We start from the raw sequence: 14,006 nt of genomic DNA on the forward strand, positions 1-14,006 counted from the left end.
CGATACCTAATAGCCTAAGGAGCTATGTACAGACGGACAGACGTATATGGCTATATCGATTCGGTTAGCCGAGCTTATAATACATATTTTCTACCCTTTCAGGAGTTTTGGTAATAGTGTTGAGTTTCTAGATTCGGTAAACATGTTTGGTATTTGAAATTTTGTTAATATCTCAAATTCTTATGAGATTCTGTCTATATTATGGACATTTGTAAGCATATAAATTTAAGTATGAATTTCTACGACTCATTAAAGTCCTTTAATATTCAATAAATTATTCGCATTTGTAACCATTTCCGTTTTTATAGTGGCAACTTACAATACCTGAATGTGTGTTTGTGACACCAAGCATGTACCATGTGGCTGAGAATTCGCAACAAAGTAAATTTTGTGGTCAGTGGAATTGACAATTGTTGGAAATGTTCCACGCAGTTTGACGTCTGCCAACATTATTTTATTCTTTACCGCAAATTCATATGGAGACACATACTTACATACAGACAAAATTATATAGTAGGTATATACAGTTGTAGATATGTATTTATTTGTTTGCGACGCATTTCTGAAGAAGGTTATATGCAACTTTCTGTCTGTCTAAGCGCCTGACAAAGTTTTCATGTAGATTTTTTCTGCTTCAGTGTTTTTTGTTGTTTTTTATATTATAATATTTGTACTAATTTTAATCGCCTGTGAAATCAAATGCGTTTTGTCTGTGCCACTGTGTCTTCCGTCAATGCTTGTACGAGTTTGCCTGTTCTGCTGTCTTATCTTTTTTCCCAATGTCGATTCGGCTTGGGATGTGGTTTCTGAATACTTAATTTCATGTCTTTTCAAGTCATTTGAAGTGTCTTCATGTCTTTCAATGCCTTCTAGTGTATGCTCTGTTTTGTTGTGGTATTGCGGATTTTTGTTGTTGTCGGCATAAATTGAGTTTTAATATATCGTAAATTCTGTTGAAGCGCCACACTTGAGGAAAGCACTCGTCTGAAAGTGTCTCAAGTCTGTCAGACATGCTTCAGTAAATTTGTGGCATTTAATTTGTTAATGAAAGGCTTCAAATTGGAAATAAACTTTTTTTATAAGCGATAATTTTAGTTAATGACAATTAATTGTATTATTATGACCACAGTGAACTAATTTTTTTCGTGGAAAGGATTTCAGTGTTGAGTTTTCAGCAGATGAGATTTTGAGTTATTTTACTAACGGGAGTAAGACCTTGATCAGCATGATGAGCTGAGTCAGTTTACCAATGTCCATATGCCTGTCCTCTGTCCGTTCGTTCGTATGTTCGTTGGTGTATACGCCATCGACCAGTTCAGTTTTTAAGATATCGATTTGAGAGTTTGCAAACGTCCTTTCTCCCTAAGAATAAGTTGCTTATCTGTCGGAACCGCCAATATCGGACCATTATAACATATAGCTGTTATGCAGATAATAGACGAGGAATGCGCCGCGATCTTAGGTCTTGTGCCCTCTCCTAAATCACAAATGCTCACCTAGATCCAGCATATTGATAAAGTCCAGTATACTGCTGGGTGTTAGCGAATCGACATATATGTATGTAAAGGGTGATTTTTTAAGAGCTTGATAACTTTTTAAAAAAAAAAAAAACGCATAAAATTTGCAAAATCTCATCGGTTCTTTATTTGAAACGTTAGATTGGTTCATGACATTTACTTTTTGAAGATAATTTCATTTAAATGTTGACCGCGGCTGCGTCTTAGGTGGTCCATTCGGAAAGTTCAATTTCGGGCAACTTTTTCGAGCATTTCGGCCGGAATAGCCCGAATTTCTTCGGAAATGTTGTCTTCCAAAGCTGGAATAGTTGCTGGCTTATTTCTGTAGACTTTAGACTTGACGTAGCCCCACAAAAAATAGTCTAAAGGCGTTAAATCGCATGATCTTGGTGGCCAACTTACGGGTCCATTTCTTGAGATGAATTGTTGTCCGAAGTTTTCCCTCAAAATGGCCATAGAATCGCGAGCTGTGTGGCATGTAGCGCCATCTTGTTGAAACCACATGTCAACCAAGTTCAGTTCTTCCATTTTTGGCAACAAAAAGTTTGTTAGCATCGAACGATAGCGATCGCCATTCACCGTAACGTTGCGTCCAACAGCATCTTTGAAAAAATACGGTCCAATGATTCCACCAGCGTACAAACCACACCAAACAGTGCATTTTTCGGGATGCATGGGCAGTTCTTGAACGGCTTCTGGTTGCTCTTCACCCCAAATGCGGCAATTTTGCTTATTTACGTAGCCATTCAACCAGAAATGAGCCTCATCGCTGAACAAAATTTGTCGATAAAAACGAAACGAAACACATTTCGAACCGAACACTGATTTTGGTAATAAAATTCAATGATTTGCAAGCGTTGCTCGTTAGTAAGTCTATTCATGATGAAATGTCAAAGCATACTGAGCATCTTTCTCTTTGACACCATGTCTGAAATCCCACGTGATCTGTCAAATACTAATGCATGAAAATCCTAACCTCAAAAAAATCACCGTTATTAGTCTCGAACTGAGAACTCAGAACAAAAGATTTACATTTATAAATTAGAAATGCAGCTAATTTTCGAATAGATTGTTAGATTTTTCCAAATAGATTATTAAATTTTTGGGGCGCAGCTTATTGAAACCTCAATTGACAGCTGTCAGCTTGACAGTTTCGGTTTCTATGACAGCTTGTTTCGCATGTAATTAATGCTGTGTGAAAATTGGTTACTACAAAACCCCTTCTCTACCCTCTACTCATTCCATGAACTCGGTAATTCCTGTATTATTCAAGAAGCTATTTAAAATTCAAGTGCTGAACCAGTAAGTGCCGTTTGTTTCTGCACCAAACCCTTTCCATAAACCACATACTAACAACAAGCTGTGATGGCATGTGACAAGCCAGCGATTAAGTGTTTGGAAAATTCTGCTCGCCGGACACATTTAATATAAATGCAAACTTTTTTGACATTAAAGCACACAAACACACATATGTTGGTATGCACATACAGCGCTCATTACATTGTAGTTTATGCTGTGCCTACAACAACATAGTGTGTGCTTCTTGTCGTTCTATGCGCTGCATGCAAATCACTTTTGATTTATTGGTTGTGGTGGCACTTCCTAATTTGGTTCCGTTAAAGATAAATATCAGTAAATAAATATGATTTTTTTGTATATATATATATATATAATATTCAATAAGTATGCGCCTGGCTTATTAATAAAGTCTTAGTTATATTTTATATTGCTGCTTGGGAAGGCGCGTGATGGGTTCCATACCTGAAAAATCGAATAAATTTCACACCAAATCAATATATTTGCGTATTAGGGTGGGTAATAATTATATTTTCGGTGAAATATTTGTACCTCCTCCTAGATGGATATATTTAGGCATACTGAAAGGACATCTATAAGCGATCAGATGAAAGTGTATACCGAAGTAATGATTTTTGGTACAATGTGTGGAAAATTCAGTCTCCATTGCAAAAACTCTCCAAATGGGTTGTTGCTGCTAGAAAGAGGGTTGTCTGTAGTACAAGACTCAAGCTTAAGAAAATTCATCAAGCTACGTGGCTGTCTCCAGATCAAAAAGTTCAAAACCAGATCGATCAAGTTGTGATAGATGGACGAGATGTCTCCAGTGTTCTTGACGTGCGTACGCTACGAGAACCTAACATCGACTCGGACCACTATCTCTTTGTATTAAAGATACGCGCCCGCCGGGTACGACGTCGAGAAGATACAATCACAACCTTTCTATTCGACTTCGACTCCTGCTCTATGAGAGCACTCATCACCGAGGGAACTGTGAGACATCATTCCAAGCTCCTTACATACAGCCGCAAGCGAAACCACTTTGGAAAGGTCGAAATAACAGCGCGGCCGAAATACGCGAGAATATAGAGCTTGAGAAGCTGGTCGTTCTACGAAAAGACTACTAAAACCCTAAGAGTAGAGTAGGGAACATTTTTATAGCCTGCTGATCGGCAGTGAATCTGATTCCCTAACGTTGACGTAGGAATAGATATTCCATTGCTGAACAACAAAGCGGCAAGGGTCGATGGATTACCTACCGATATGGCGGCTCGAATTAACAAGGTGCATGCATTATTTGCATGATATGGGTGGATGAAAGCCCAATACTCAAAACTGAGAGCGCAAAAATCTACGTCACCATCAAAAACAGATTGAATCTTATCAATATGGCTTTACCCCTGGAAAATCAACAACTGACCAGATTTTCACCATGGGCCAAATCTTGGAAAATACCTTCCTCTTCTTCGATTTTAAAGCCACTTTGCTAGCACGAAAATAAACTGGCATAGCCCCGCAAAACTAATACGGCTATGTAAGCTGACTTTGAGCAACACCGAAAACTCTGCCAGGAACGGGAAGGACTTCTTCGAGCCCTTCAATACCAAGGTTTCAGAAAAGGAGATTTCCTATCGTGTGACTTTTTTTTAATACTTTTCTTAATACTTTGACCAAACTGTATTCTCTGCAGAAGCATTAACTCCGCAGATCCGCTCTTGCAACTTTAGTTCTCAGCTTTTTCATTTTTGGCCACTTTTTTTGTCCCTATTGTTGGATCCGTAAATACCAATTTTACAGATTGGACAAATATTATTAACTGTGTTATCTTCTTCTCTTTCAAAATTCCTCTCTTTGTTTCTTCATCCTTCTCTTTTTTAGTTTTGTTTCCATGGTTTTCTCTCTGTCTTTCTTTTCTTTCTATTCCAGTTTATTTATTTCTTTTCTCTCCCTTCATTTCTTTTCCCCTGTTCCCCTCCCTCTCTTTATTCTTTTCTTACCTTCCTTTCTCGCTTACATTCTCTCTCCCTCATACTTTTCGTAAAATTCACTGTCTTGAACTCCTCTACTCACATATCGTAAGCATGTAGCGTATTTGTTACTATTAGAAAATTTATTTTTATTGCATTTATTGTTGTAATTTGTTTTATAGCCAGGCGCTACTTAATATGGAAAATTTAAAATGAAAAGTAATTTGACCCTTTTGCAATAAACAGCGCCGCCGACCACCTAGTCTCCAAGAGACTGTCGCTAACATAACATAACTTACAAACACATATACACATACACATATGTACACTTTGTCTTCTACGTTTATTATGGCCCGGAAGTTCAAGTTATGCGTTGACTGACCATATTTATGCTCCGCGAGACTTTGTTGCTGCTTTGTATATATTTATGTTTGTGTATATATTTTGTTGGTTGTCACTGCATACACTTGCCGCAGTGTCTTTTGTAGGTGCGCCCGCTGCCAATTATGGCTTACGTGGCCTGGTCAATCCATAAAAAAATAACCAAACAATTCGAAAGCCACTTCCTTTCCGAGCGAAATGCCACATTAATTGACCTGCTTTGGTATGTTTTAGTGTGTATGTATATGCGTTTGTTTGCTTTTTAATATTTTATCATAAATTTCAAACAATTTATTTGTGCTTTTTCCAAAGCTTTTATGTTAATTTTACAGTTGAGTGATTTAGAAGAAACAATTGTTCTGAATGCAAATTTTTAAAATTATTTTTTATTCAAGAAAAAATTCACAGAATAAATTTAAAAGTATTTTAGATTTTTTTTGTTTCATATTGTCGCTTAAAATGTAAAATAACGTAACAACACTTTTCATAAGTTTACAAGCAAAGGAACAACGATGTAATGGAAACCACTTAAATTGAAACAAAATTTGAGTTTTGGTTATAAACTGGTTATATATTGGTTATAATATCTGAAAGCGATTTTCGATCTTTTTTTGATGATACGATTTGATTTTATGTTAAAATTGAGTATTGGTTATAAACTGGTTATGCAATGGTTATATATTGGTTATAATATCTGAAAGCGATTTTCGATTTTTTTTATAAGATTTGATTTTATGATAAATTTGAGTTTTTGTTAGAAACTGGTTATGAAATGATTATATGTTTGGTAGAATATCTGATAGCGATTTTCGATTTTTTTTGATGATACGATTTGATTTTATGATATTTTGAGTATTGGTTATAAACTGGTTATGGAATGGTTATATATTGGTTATAATATATGACAGCGATTTTCGCTTATTTTATGATATGATTTGGTTTTATGATAAATTTGAGTTTTAGTTATAAACTGGTTATGAAATGGTTATATATTGGTTATAATGTCTGATAGCGATTTTCGATTTTTTGTTTTGATGATACTTGTTTTGCATTTTAGGTGATGATATTCTTTTTTTTATATATTTTTATTTTTTAGAGTTAAAAATCTTTTTTTTTAATTTTTTTTATCGTTTTTCTTTTTTTCACTGGCATAATTTGTTGAAAAATTAATTATTAGGCTTTGTTATTAATTGTTCTCCCCCATAACTTTTAAGACATTTAGTCGTTGTTTTTTTATTGCATATTATTTATTTTGCCAACCCAGCGGTCATCAGTAAGGAATTTTAATTTCTATTTACATATAAACGAAATCAAAATGTAAATCTCTTTACAAAAATCCGCATATAAATTAAGAAAAAATCCAACTGGCATTGTGGCCGAAGAAATTCCCTACTCACCGTTTGTATGTCGCCGGCTCAGTGCCGCTGCTGTGAACGCATTCCATTCTAGACGCCCGCTGTCACTAGAATGCTTCACATCCGTTTGTTGTTGTTTGGGAAAATCTCACAACAAAAATTTGCGAGAATTCTAACTACAACACTTGCTACGCACGCCACACCCGACCCCTAACACCCTATAGTACATCGCGCTTTGACAAGTACAAATTCGCATTTCTAAAGCGAAGTCACATTTCTAAAGCTTGCGTGCAAAAGCAAAAGGAGAAACAGAAAAAAATATCACAAAAACGCAAACACCCACCAACAAACTCTAAGCTATGCTCGGACGCCTTACAGAGAAATGCAAAAATGTAGGCGAAATAATCGCATGTCGAACACGACTTAGAAAATGACTTTCTCAGCAAACATTTGTTATTTGGCGTTGTGAAAACAATTATCGCACACACACACACGCATGCAGGCGCACATGCGCACTCACATGTTGCGCGCTTTGTCCATAGGCAATTATTAGACAAGCACATTTCGAGCTCGTAAACAAGACTAATGTGTATGCAGCGCAACGAATGCCTTTCCTTTAGAAACCGAAGACTTAAGACACAAACTTGTTCGCGCATTTGCCATTTTCATTTGGTGGGTTGTGCTTCACGCAAATTACCAACTCCCATTTGCATGTTTGCTACAATTTCTTTGTATTTTTTTAATAGTAGTTGTTTTTGCTTTGGTTTGCAGTTTTTTTGATTTTATTGTCACACCACAATTCGCTTTGAATAGGGCCCTTGAGAATGTTTCGGAAGTATTTTTCTGTATTCTTCATTTTTAGTTTTGCATGTCAATTGATGGCAATCGCTTGTCAATGCCATGAGCGTTATGTGGAAATATCGGAGGTTGTTTTGTGTACATATAAAGTATGCCGGATAAATATGTGTGCAAAGATTAAAAAGATATTGTGTTCTAAATGTGTGAGTGATACCTGAAATGTGTCTCAAGAAATCTGCTTAATGCCTTTGTTCTGAAATCCGAGATGTTTTGGCCTTGATTTCGCAAAATAACGTTAGTCAAAAAGAAAGTATTAAGGGGAATAAGTATAAATCTCTTTACATAACTTGGTTATTGGTTGAAAAGTGAGGTGCGTTCCTTCTCTACTTTTGCCATTTTCCGAAGTTGAGGTCTTATGTAAGAGTAGATCTGTGATGATCTCTACATAATTACTAAGTTCGTTTTTTTCAAGAAGTGGATGCTTTTTGGTCTGTCCACCATCAACACTACCCGAAAGTATCTTTGTACTATGTCCAATTTTGATAGTCAAGGTGCTATTGCTCTACGCAACCCTTGAAGAAGGAGAATAATCCTCGGCAGCTCAAGGAAATTATGTTTCCAGCTGCCGGACCAGCCCATCTGCATAGTCATTTCCTTCAATTCCTAGATAATTAGTAAGCCAGAGGACTTAGTGATGATGCCTTATACGTCGGTAGTAATAGGCATATAGCAAATAGTAATAATGGTAGCAGCGTGAGTTGAGGGCTTCTTCTGAGGGACCTCGTGTATTCAAAATTATGAATAATCCTTTATTTTCCCATTTTTATCATGAGTAGGCCGGTATTTATTATTAAAAGTCTCAATACGGATGTGTCAAATAAAGGAAGGATAAAAGTTGTTGATATTGAACAAATCCATATATGTAGATTACCCGGATTCAAGCAGAGTCTATGAATGGTATTGTATAAACTATTCCTGCAGGTATTGCAAGTGTTTATATTCATGATACAGACGGATTTAGTTGACATAATTCCTGAAATAATTCAGAATAAAACACAAAATTATCTGTTTGACTACTGATTTAAATCTCCTTTTTATTGAACTGATGTCTTTGTTCTCAAGGTTGGACACTGAAGTTCCGGCCTACCATAGTAAAAAACATTCTTTGGCAAAACTCGTTTTTTTTTATTCAACTCTGTTCCTTTCAAGGGTGATAAGCTGATTATTGTTTTTCTCTCGCCAACTTTTCGATGTCTTTTTTGTAGTTTGTTTTGTCCTTTGCTTCAAAATGGGCCTTAGTTGCTGATATCACCTCTGAATTCGAAGAAAATTTCTTTCTAGCAAGCATTCTTTCAAGATCTGAGAAAAGAAAATAGTCGTTGGGGGCCAGATCAGGAGAATATGGTGGATGTGGAAGCGATTTGAAGCCAAATTCCGGGGTTTTTGACATCGCTTTCACTGACTTATAACAATGTGTATTGGCTTGGTGAAACAACACTTCTGTTTCTTCAAATCCGGCCGTTTTTTGGCGATTTCGTTCTTTAAATAGTGCAATAGCTCTATGTAATAGTCGCTGTTGATGGCCTTTTCTTTTTCAAGATAGTCCATAAAAGTTAGTCCATGCGCTTCCAAAAATACAGACGTCGTAACCTTTTCCGCCGAGTTTTGTGTTTTCCACGTTTTGAAGCGGGTTCTTAGTGTGCAGTTTACTAAGCTTGCTGTAGATTGTATTTCGGAGTGAAATGATAGCGTCGGGTTTCATCCATTGTCATATATCGAAGCAAAAACTTGGTTTATTAAGATTGAACATCACCGAACACTGCTCCGAATCATGGACTAATCGTTTTTGATCAAAAGTGAGTTCGCGCGATTGTAATGGACTTTCAAAACCTTTAACCCCGAATTAAAAAATATAAAGTTTATCAATATTTTTTTGATTTTTTACGAGGTCGCGAAATCAAAAACCCTGAGGTCAATGACCTTTGGTGAGGTGATCCTTTATTTAACTTTAGCGAAATTAGCAACCCTAAGAACCAATGGCCCATTTGTTTACCTTTAGCAAGGACAACAACCCTTGGAGTGTGACGCTTTAGGGTTGTTCACTTCGATAAGTAGACTTATCATTCAGCTCGATAATTTCGTTCAGATGTGTTTGAAGCTAATCCGATGTGAGGTTAGTATAAAAAGACCTTTTTATGACTCAATACTATAGTGAGGTTAAGAACTAAACAGTAACTGCCAATCAAGTAAAATTTTGCTTCAACCGTTTTTTCCATTTTTTCCTTCAAAAAGCAATATTAAAGCAAATGGAAGTGAAAATATGAGTACTGTAAAGTATAAAATTTTGAACACAAAAAAGATATTTATCAGTTCTTCTAAATTCTACTGGAGGAACTAAGAAGCTAAGTCGCACTTTACCCGAACCCCATTTGTCAAAGCTTTGCCTGACAGCATTAAAATTAATAAATTATTTTACGAAGAGCAAAATTATTACATTTTGTTAGTATTTTTGAGTATTTTCACAAAATTTGTAATATTTACAACAAATCTTAATTCCAAATGAAAAGTTACCTCTCAAACAGAATTTAATATAATTTTCAAGCAATAGTCACATCATTGGTGTAGTACAACCAAATCGATGGAGGTGGCAAATCATAGCGACATTCCTCCTCAATCAGACCGTTTTCATCGAGTGTGCCTTTCAGATTTAACTTACCACCGCATTGACCCTACAAAAATACATATAAATAAGTTCCCCGAAAATTAAAATCTCAAGACAATAATCTCTACCCGATTTGAGAACTTTCGCCACGCATAACTACCCGCATGATGATTATATAACTGCTTGTATTTGTGTTTTATATCATAAATGCTGTCCTCATCGCAGACCTTCATCAGCTGTGTGGTGCCAGTGAGCGTGTTGATTATGCGCACGCGCCGATCGCGCCTCGTCAGGCGTCCGATATGATACATGGGGTCTTGACTCCACATTTTGCCACTTGTCTTGCACATTTCACTAAGCGCGGTTTCTAGAATTGGCGGGAATAGCAGACGTGGTCGTCCCGTTACAGGCGACGTTTCGGTTTTCGGCATGAATGACTCCTCGAAGAAATGCGAGATATCTTTGCCGCCAAAGGCAAGCAGATACTCTAGGTTCTTGAAAGAGGAGTATTGTTTGTTTTACTTGCAATATTTTGTAAGTTCTTCGCACAACTTACGCTATTCCAGTGATCATAGCGGTCTCTTAAAAGTGGCGTCAAATCAAGCACATTTCCATGTATCACAACCCAGAAATCATCCTTTTTATTGTGTAAGGCCACCTCGTCGTATAAATAGTAGCGCATTTGGTTTCTTTCGAAATGTGTGATTATATGTACTAAAATATAAGCGGCAGCGTTTAAAAATACGATTTGATATCAAAATTTTTTGTGAAATTTTGTTTTTGCTATTTTGATTTTTGAAAGTTTTCGAAAAGGAAAATAATAATAATAAAATTCAAGGGTACAGTGGTGTTTGTGTGCGATATTTGGGTGAAATAAAATTCATATATCTTTTTGTTTTTAATATCATGAAGTATATGAGAGCCTTAGTGCCTACGGCTGACTTTATACCATGTGTAAATATCATAAAGAAATTATGCTCGAGATCAAGACTCTTTTATTTATCTTTAAGCTTTACTGTTTACTTTTAGCGAGTTAAAAAACCTAGAAGTCATTGACCGTTGTTTTGGTGATACTTTTGCTTACCTTTAGCGAAGTTAGCAACCCTAAGGGCCAATGGCCCCTTTGTTTACTTTTAGTAAGGACAATAATCTTTAACAAGCACCGCTTTAGGGTTACTAAGGGGTTTGTTTACCTTTAAAGAGGTCAATGATACTGCCCCACACCAAAGACCCTTTAGTTTACCTTTAAGCTTAATAACCTTTATGTTTACTTTTAGCGAAATCGAAAAACTTGATGTCAACGACCTTTGGTGAGCTAATCCCTTTGTTTACCTTTAGTAAGGACAGTAACCCTTAGATATGCTACTTTAGGATTGTTGACTTCGCTAAGGGGACTTTTTATTCAGCTCGATAATTTCGTTCGTATGTTTTTGAAGTCAATCAGATGTGAGGTTAAAGTAACAAGACGTCTTCATGGACTCAATACTGTGAAATAGTGAGGTTAAGAACAGTTCGTGGTAGAAAAACTTAGAAAAAACTTTACTTGTGAAGCTAAGACAAAGATTTTCTATTAGAGTCAAGGGAAATGACAATGTTTACGATAGAAAAATAGTTTTTCAGGATAGCCACATGTTTCGAAAGATAAACTCAATAAATTGTGTGCTTATTTGATCTCTATGTACTCTCAAGGACAGCCAGAGTGCATTTTTTCCCAACCTACCTGAACTCGCAGTTCATTTTCCTCTAGAATATATTGTAAAATTTACATACATAATTATATTATTTTAGGTTTTCTAAGAGAAATTTATTTATTATTAATTTCTTCCCATTAACCAACCAGTTTGATTAAGCGGATTGACATTTGGTGCCACTATACAGATCGATCATTGAAATCAATGACTTTTGCTAAGGTCATCCGTTTGCTTACCTTTAGTGAAGTTAGCAACCCTACAGGTCAATGACCCATTTTTTTACGTTTAGCAAGGACAATAAACCTTAGCAAACGCCGCTTTAGGGTTGTTGACTTTGCTAAGGGGGTTATCATTCAGCTCGGTAATTTCGTTCAAATGTAAATCCTTTATCTCCTTTTGAGTTAATTTGAAAAATTTACTTTGTTTTAATGAAAAATTATGCTGGAAGCCTAAGTTAATTGATTTTTTTTTTACAACTTTTTTATATAATCTCGTTTGATCGGTTGGGAAGTACAGTATCAATACGATAATTTCTAATCTCTTAAAAGTTATTGTATTAGAGCCTCAAGAGTCTCGAGAAACTCAAAAGCGAAGTTTTTTATCACTTCTTTGAAACAGTCTCAAGGGAGACTCTCAATATCAATCAATATACCGTTCAACAAAATTTGTTCCTCAAGCATTTTCATATTAGAAATAAATACCTTCGAAGGAAGTGTAGTGTTCAAGTGGTAGTCCCCTTTCTCACCAAATAAAAATCAATAACCATTTCTGTTAGTTAAGTAGTTAAGAAATTGGTTCTTTAAGCGATAAGATAAACAATGCAATACAATAACCCTTAAGCAACCTAGGCAATAAATACCATAATATTCTACATTTTATGACAACTCTCTTGAGGACAACGAACTCAACACTTCAGAGTCGATAATTTGGTTTGCAAATGTTCACAAATACAAATGCATTTTCTACAACTCATTCACTACCTGTTGGCATTGTTATTATTATTGTTGTAGTATTAGTATTGTTGTAATCGTTGACTGTTTTAGCAAAACAAATATTCACACGAGGCTTTCATAGGTAAATAGCAATAAAATTCGAAATGTTGAACGCAACAAACGGCAACACACACACACTTGCACCTGCATAGCAATTCATACGCATAAATAAATATGTATACAAAGGTAGCAAAATAACAACAAAAATAAATGTAAACAAAGGCAGCGTAAAACGCAATGTCTGCCTTGGCTGGGCGCTCCTTGTCAACAGGTTCTGAAGCAAATCAAAAGACTCAGGACCGCAACTTGCGCGAACGCAAACGCGAAACGAGTTTAAATAGGTTTGTGGAGTTGCTTTTGTTGTTATTGTTTTCTTTCCTTGTTGAAATTGTATTGAATTTCATTGCTTTTGACTGCGCTGCGCTGCTGCTCTGTGGCGGGCGTAGTGAATTTCGCACGCTTTTGTTGCCTAAAGATATACATAGATGTGCTTACGCTCGTAAATACATACATATATATATAGAAAGAAGTATAGCTGAACATACATGTACGTACATCAATTCTGCTGTTTGTTTACTTATCCTTTCCCACAGCCCAGTGGACTTCCACAGGGAATTAAATTAGTGCCACAAATGGTTATCTTTTGAATTCAAGAAGGATAGTTGAGATATAAAAATACGATCAAAGAGTAGAGAAGTGGTCCAGTACGGCTTTAGCAAGTGCAGGAAATCAAGCTCTTTCACTTCTAAATCCACTTCTAAATACATTACTAAAAAAAATTTTTGGATAAATATCACAATGTGTTCTTGATTACTATATACCATATATATTATGAGGGCTGTCCGATGACTAATTACGACTACTGTCCAATTTTTAGTCGAATCAACCAAGTAGTCTTCCTTTGATCACAATCCAATCCGCTGATGTTAGAAAAATGTAATTTTGATCAGTGTTTCGATTCTTAGTTTTGGGAGGAAAATCTTACGAGAAAAGATACTTTAGGCCCGCTATCACAAAAATGGGTACGAGAGTTTCGTTCTCTTCGTGCGTTCTACTACTGTATAGCTGGGCTTCACTGGAGCTTGGATAGTGTTGGACTACCATTAGTTCTTGTGTTGTCGTAAGATACTTTGACTCAAAGCTAATCAATAGAGGTCTAGTGAGTTCATTGTACGCAGTAAGGTTAGCTTTTTCTTCGCTGTAGTCTGTAACTAGTCATTGCCCTATCTGTGACCACGTGGTATAGTTCAGCATCTTACCGGATGTCAGTTGTAGAAGCTATTTCTAACAAGACGAGGTAGAAACAGCTCCACACTTTCATCTTGATTATCCCGATTTTGCGAGATC

At 36.0% G+C, this 14,006-nt stretch overlaps 1 protein-coding gene across 1 annotated transcript; it reads right to left on the reverse strand.

Annotated features, from left to right (window-relative positions):
- Positions 1–9,798: 9,798 nt before the first annotated feature.
- LOC105233767 (cytochrome b5 domain-containing protein 1) lies at positions 9,799–10,760 on the reverse strand. Its single transcript, XM_011215923.4, has 3 exons — positions 10,533–10,760; positions 10,105–10,470; positions 9,799–10,043 (listed from the first exon to the last, which is right to left on the reverse strand). The coding sequence occupies exons 1-3, from the start codon at positions 10,656–10,658 to the stop codon at positions 9,912–9,914; spliced, it is 624 nt and encodes a 207-aa protein (XP_011214225.1). The 5' UTR covers positions 10,659–10,760; the 3' UTR covers positions 9,799–9,911.
- Positions 10,761–14,006: the final 3,246 nt, after the last annotated feature.

The sequence above is a fragment of the Bactrocera dorsalis genome, chromosome 1 (assembly GCF_023373825.1).
Source record: "Bactrocera dorsalis isolate Fly_Bdor chromosome 1, ASM2337382v1, whole genome shotgun sequence".
Taxonomy (NCBI): domain Eukaryota; kingdom Metazoa; phylum Arthropoda; class Insecta; order Diptera; family Tephritidae; genus Bactrocera; species Bactrocera dorsalis.

Bases quoted from the DNA above. Each gene is read 5' to 3' on its own strand.
- LOC105233767 (XM_011215923.4), bottom strand. From the start codon at position 10,658: ATGCGCTACTATTTATACGACGAGGTGGCCTTACACAATAAAAAGGAT. The intron at 10,471-10,532 runs GTAAGTTGTGCG...TCCTCTTTCAAG, and splicing joins GCTATGATCACTGGAATAGC to AACCTAGAGTATCTGCTTGC. The intron at 10,044-10,104 runs GTAGAGATTATT...GTATTTTTGTAG, and splicing joins GGCGAAAGTTCTCAAATCGG to GGTCAATGCGGTGGTAAGTT.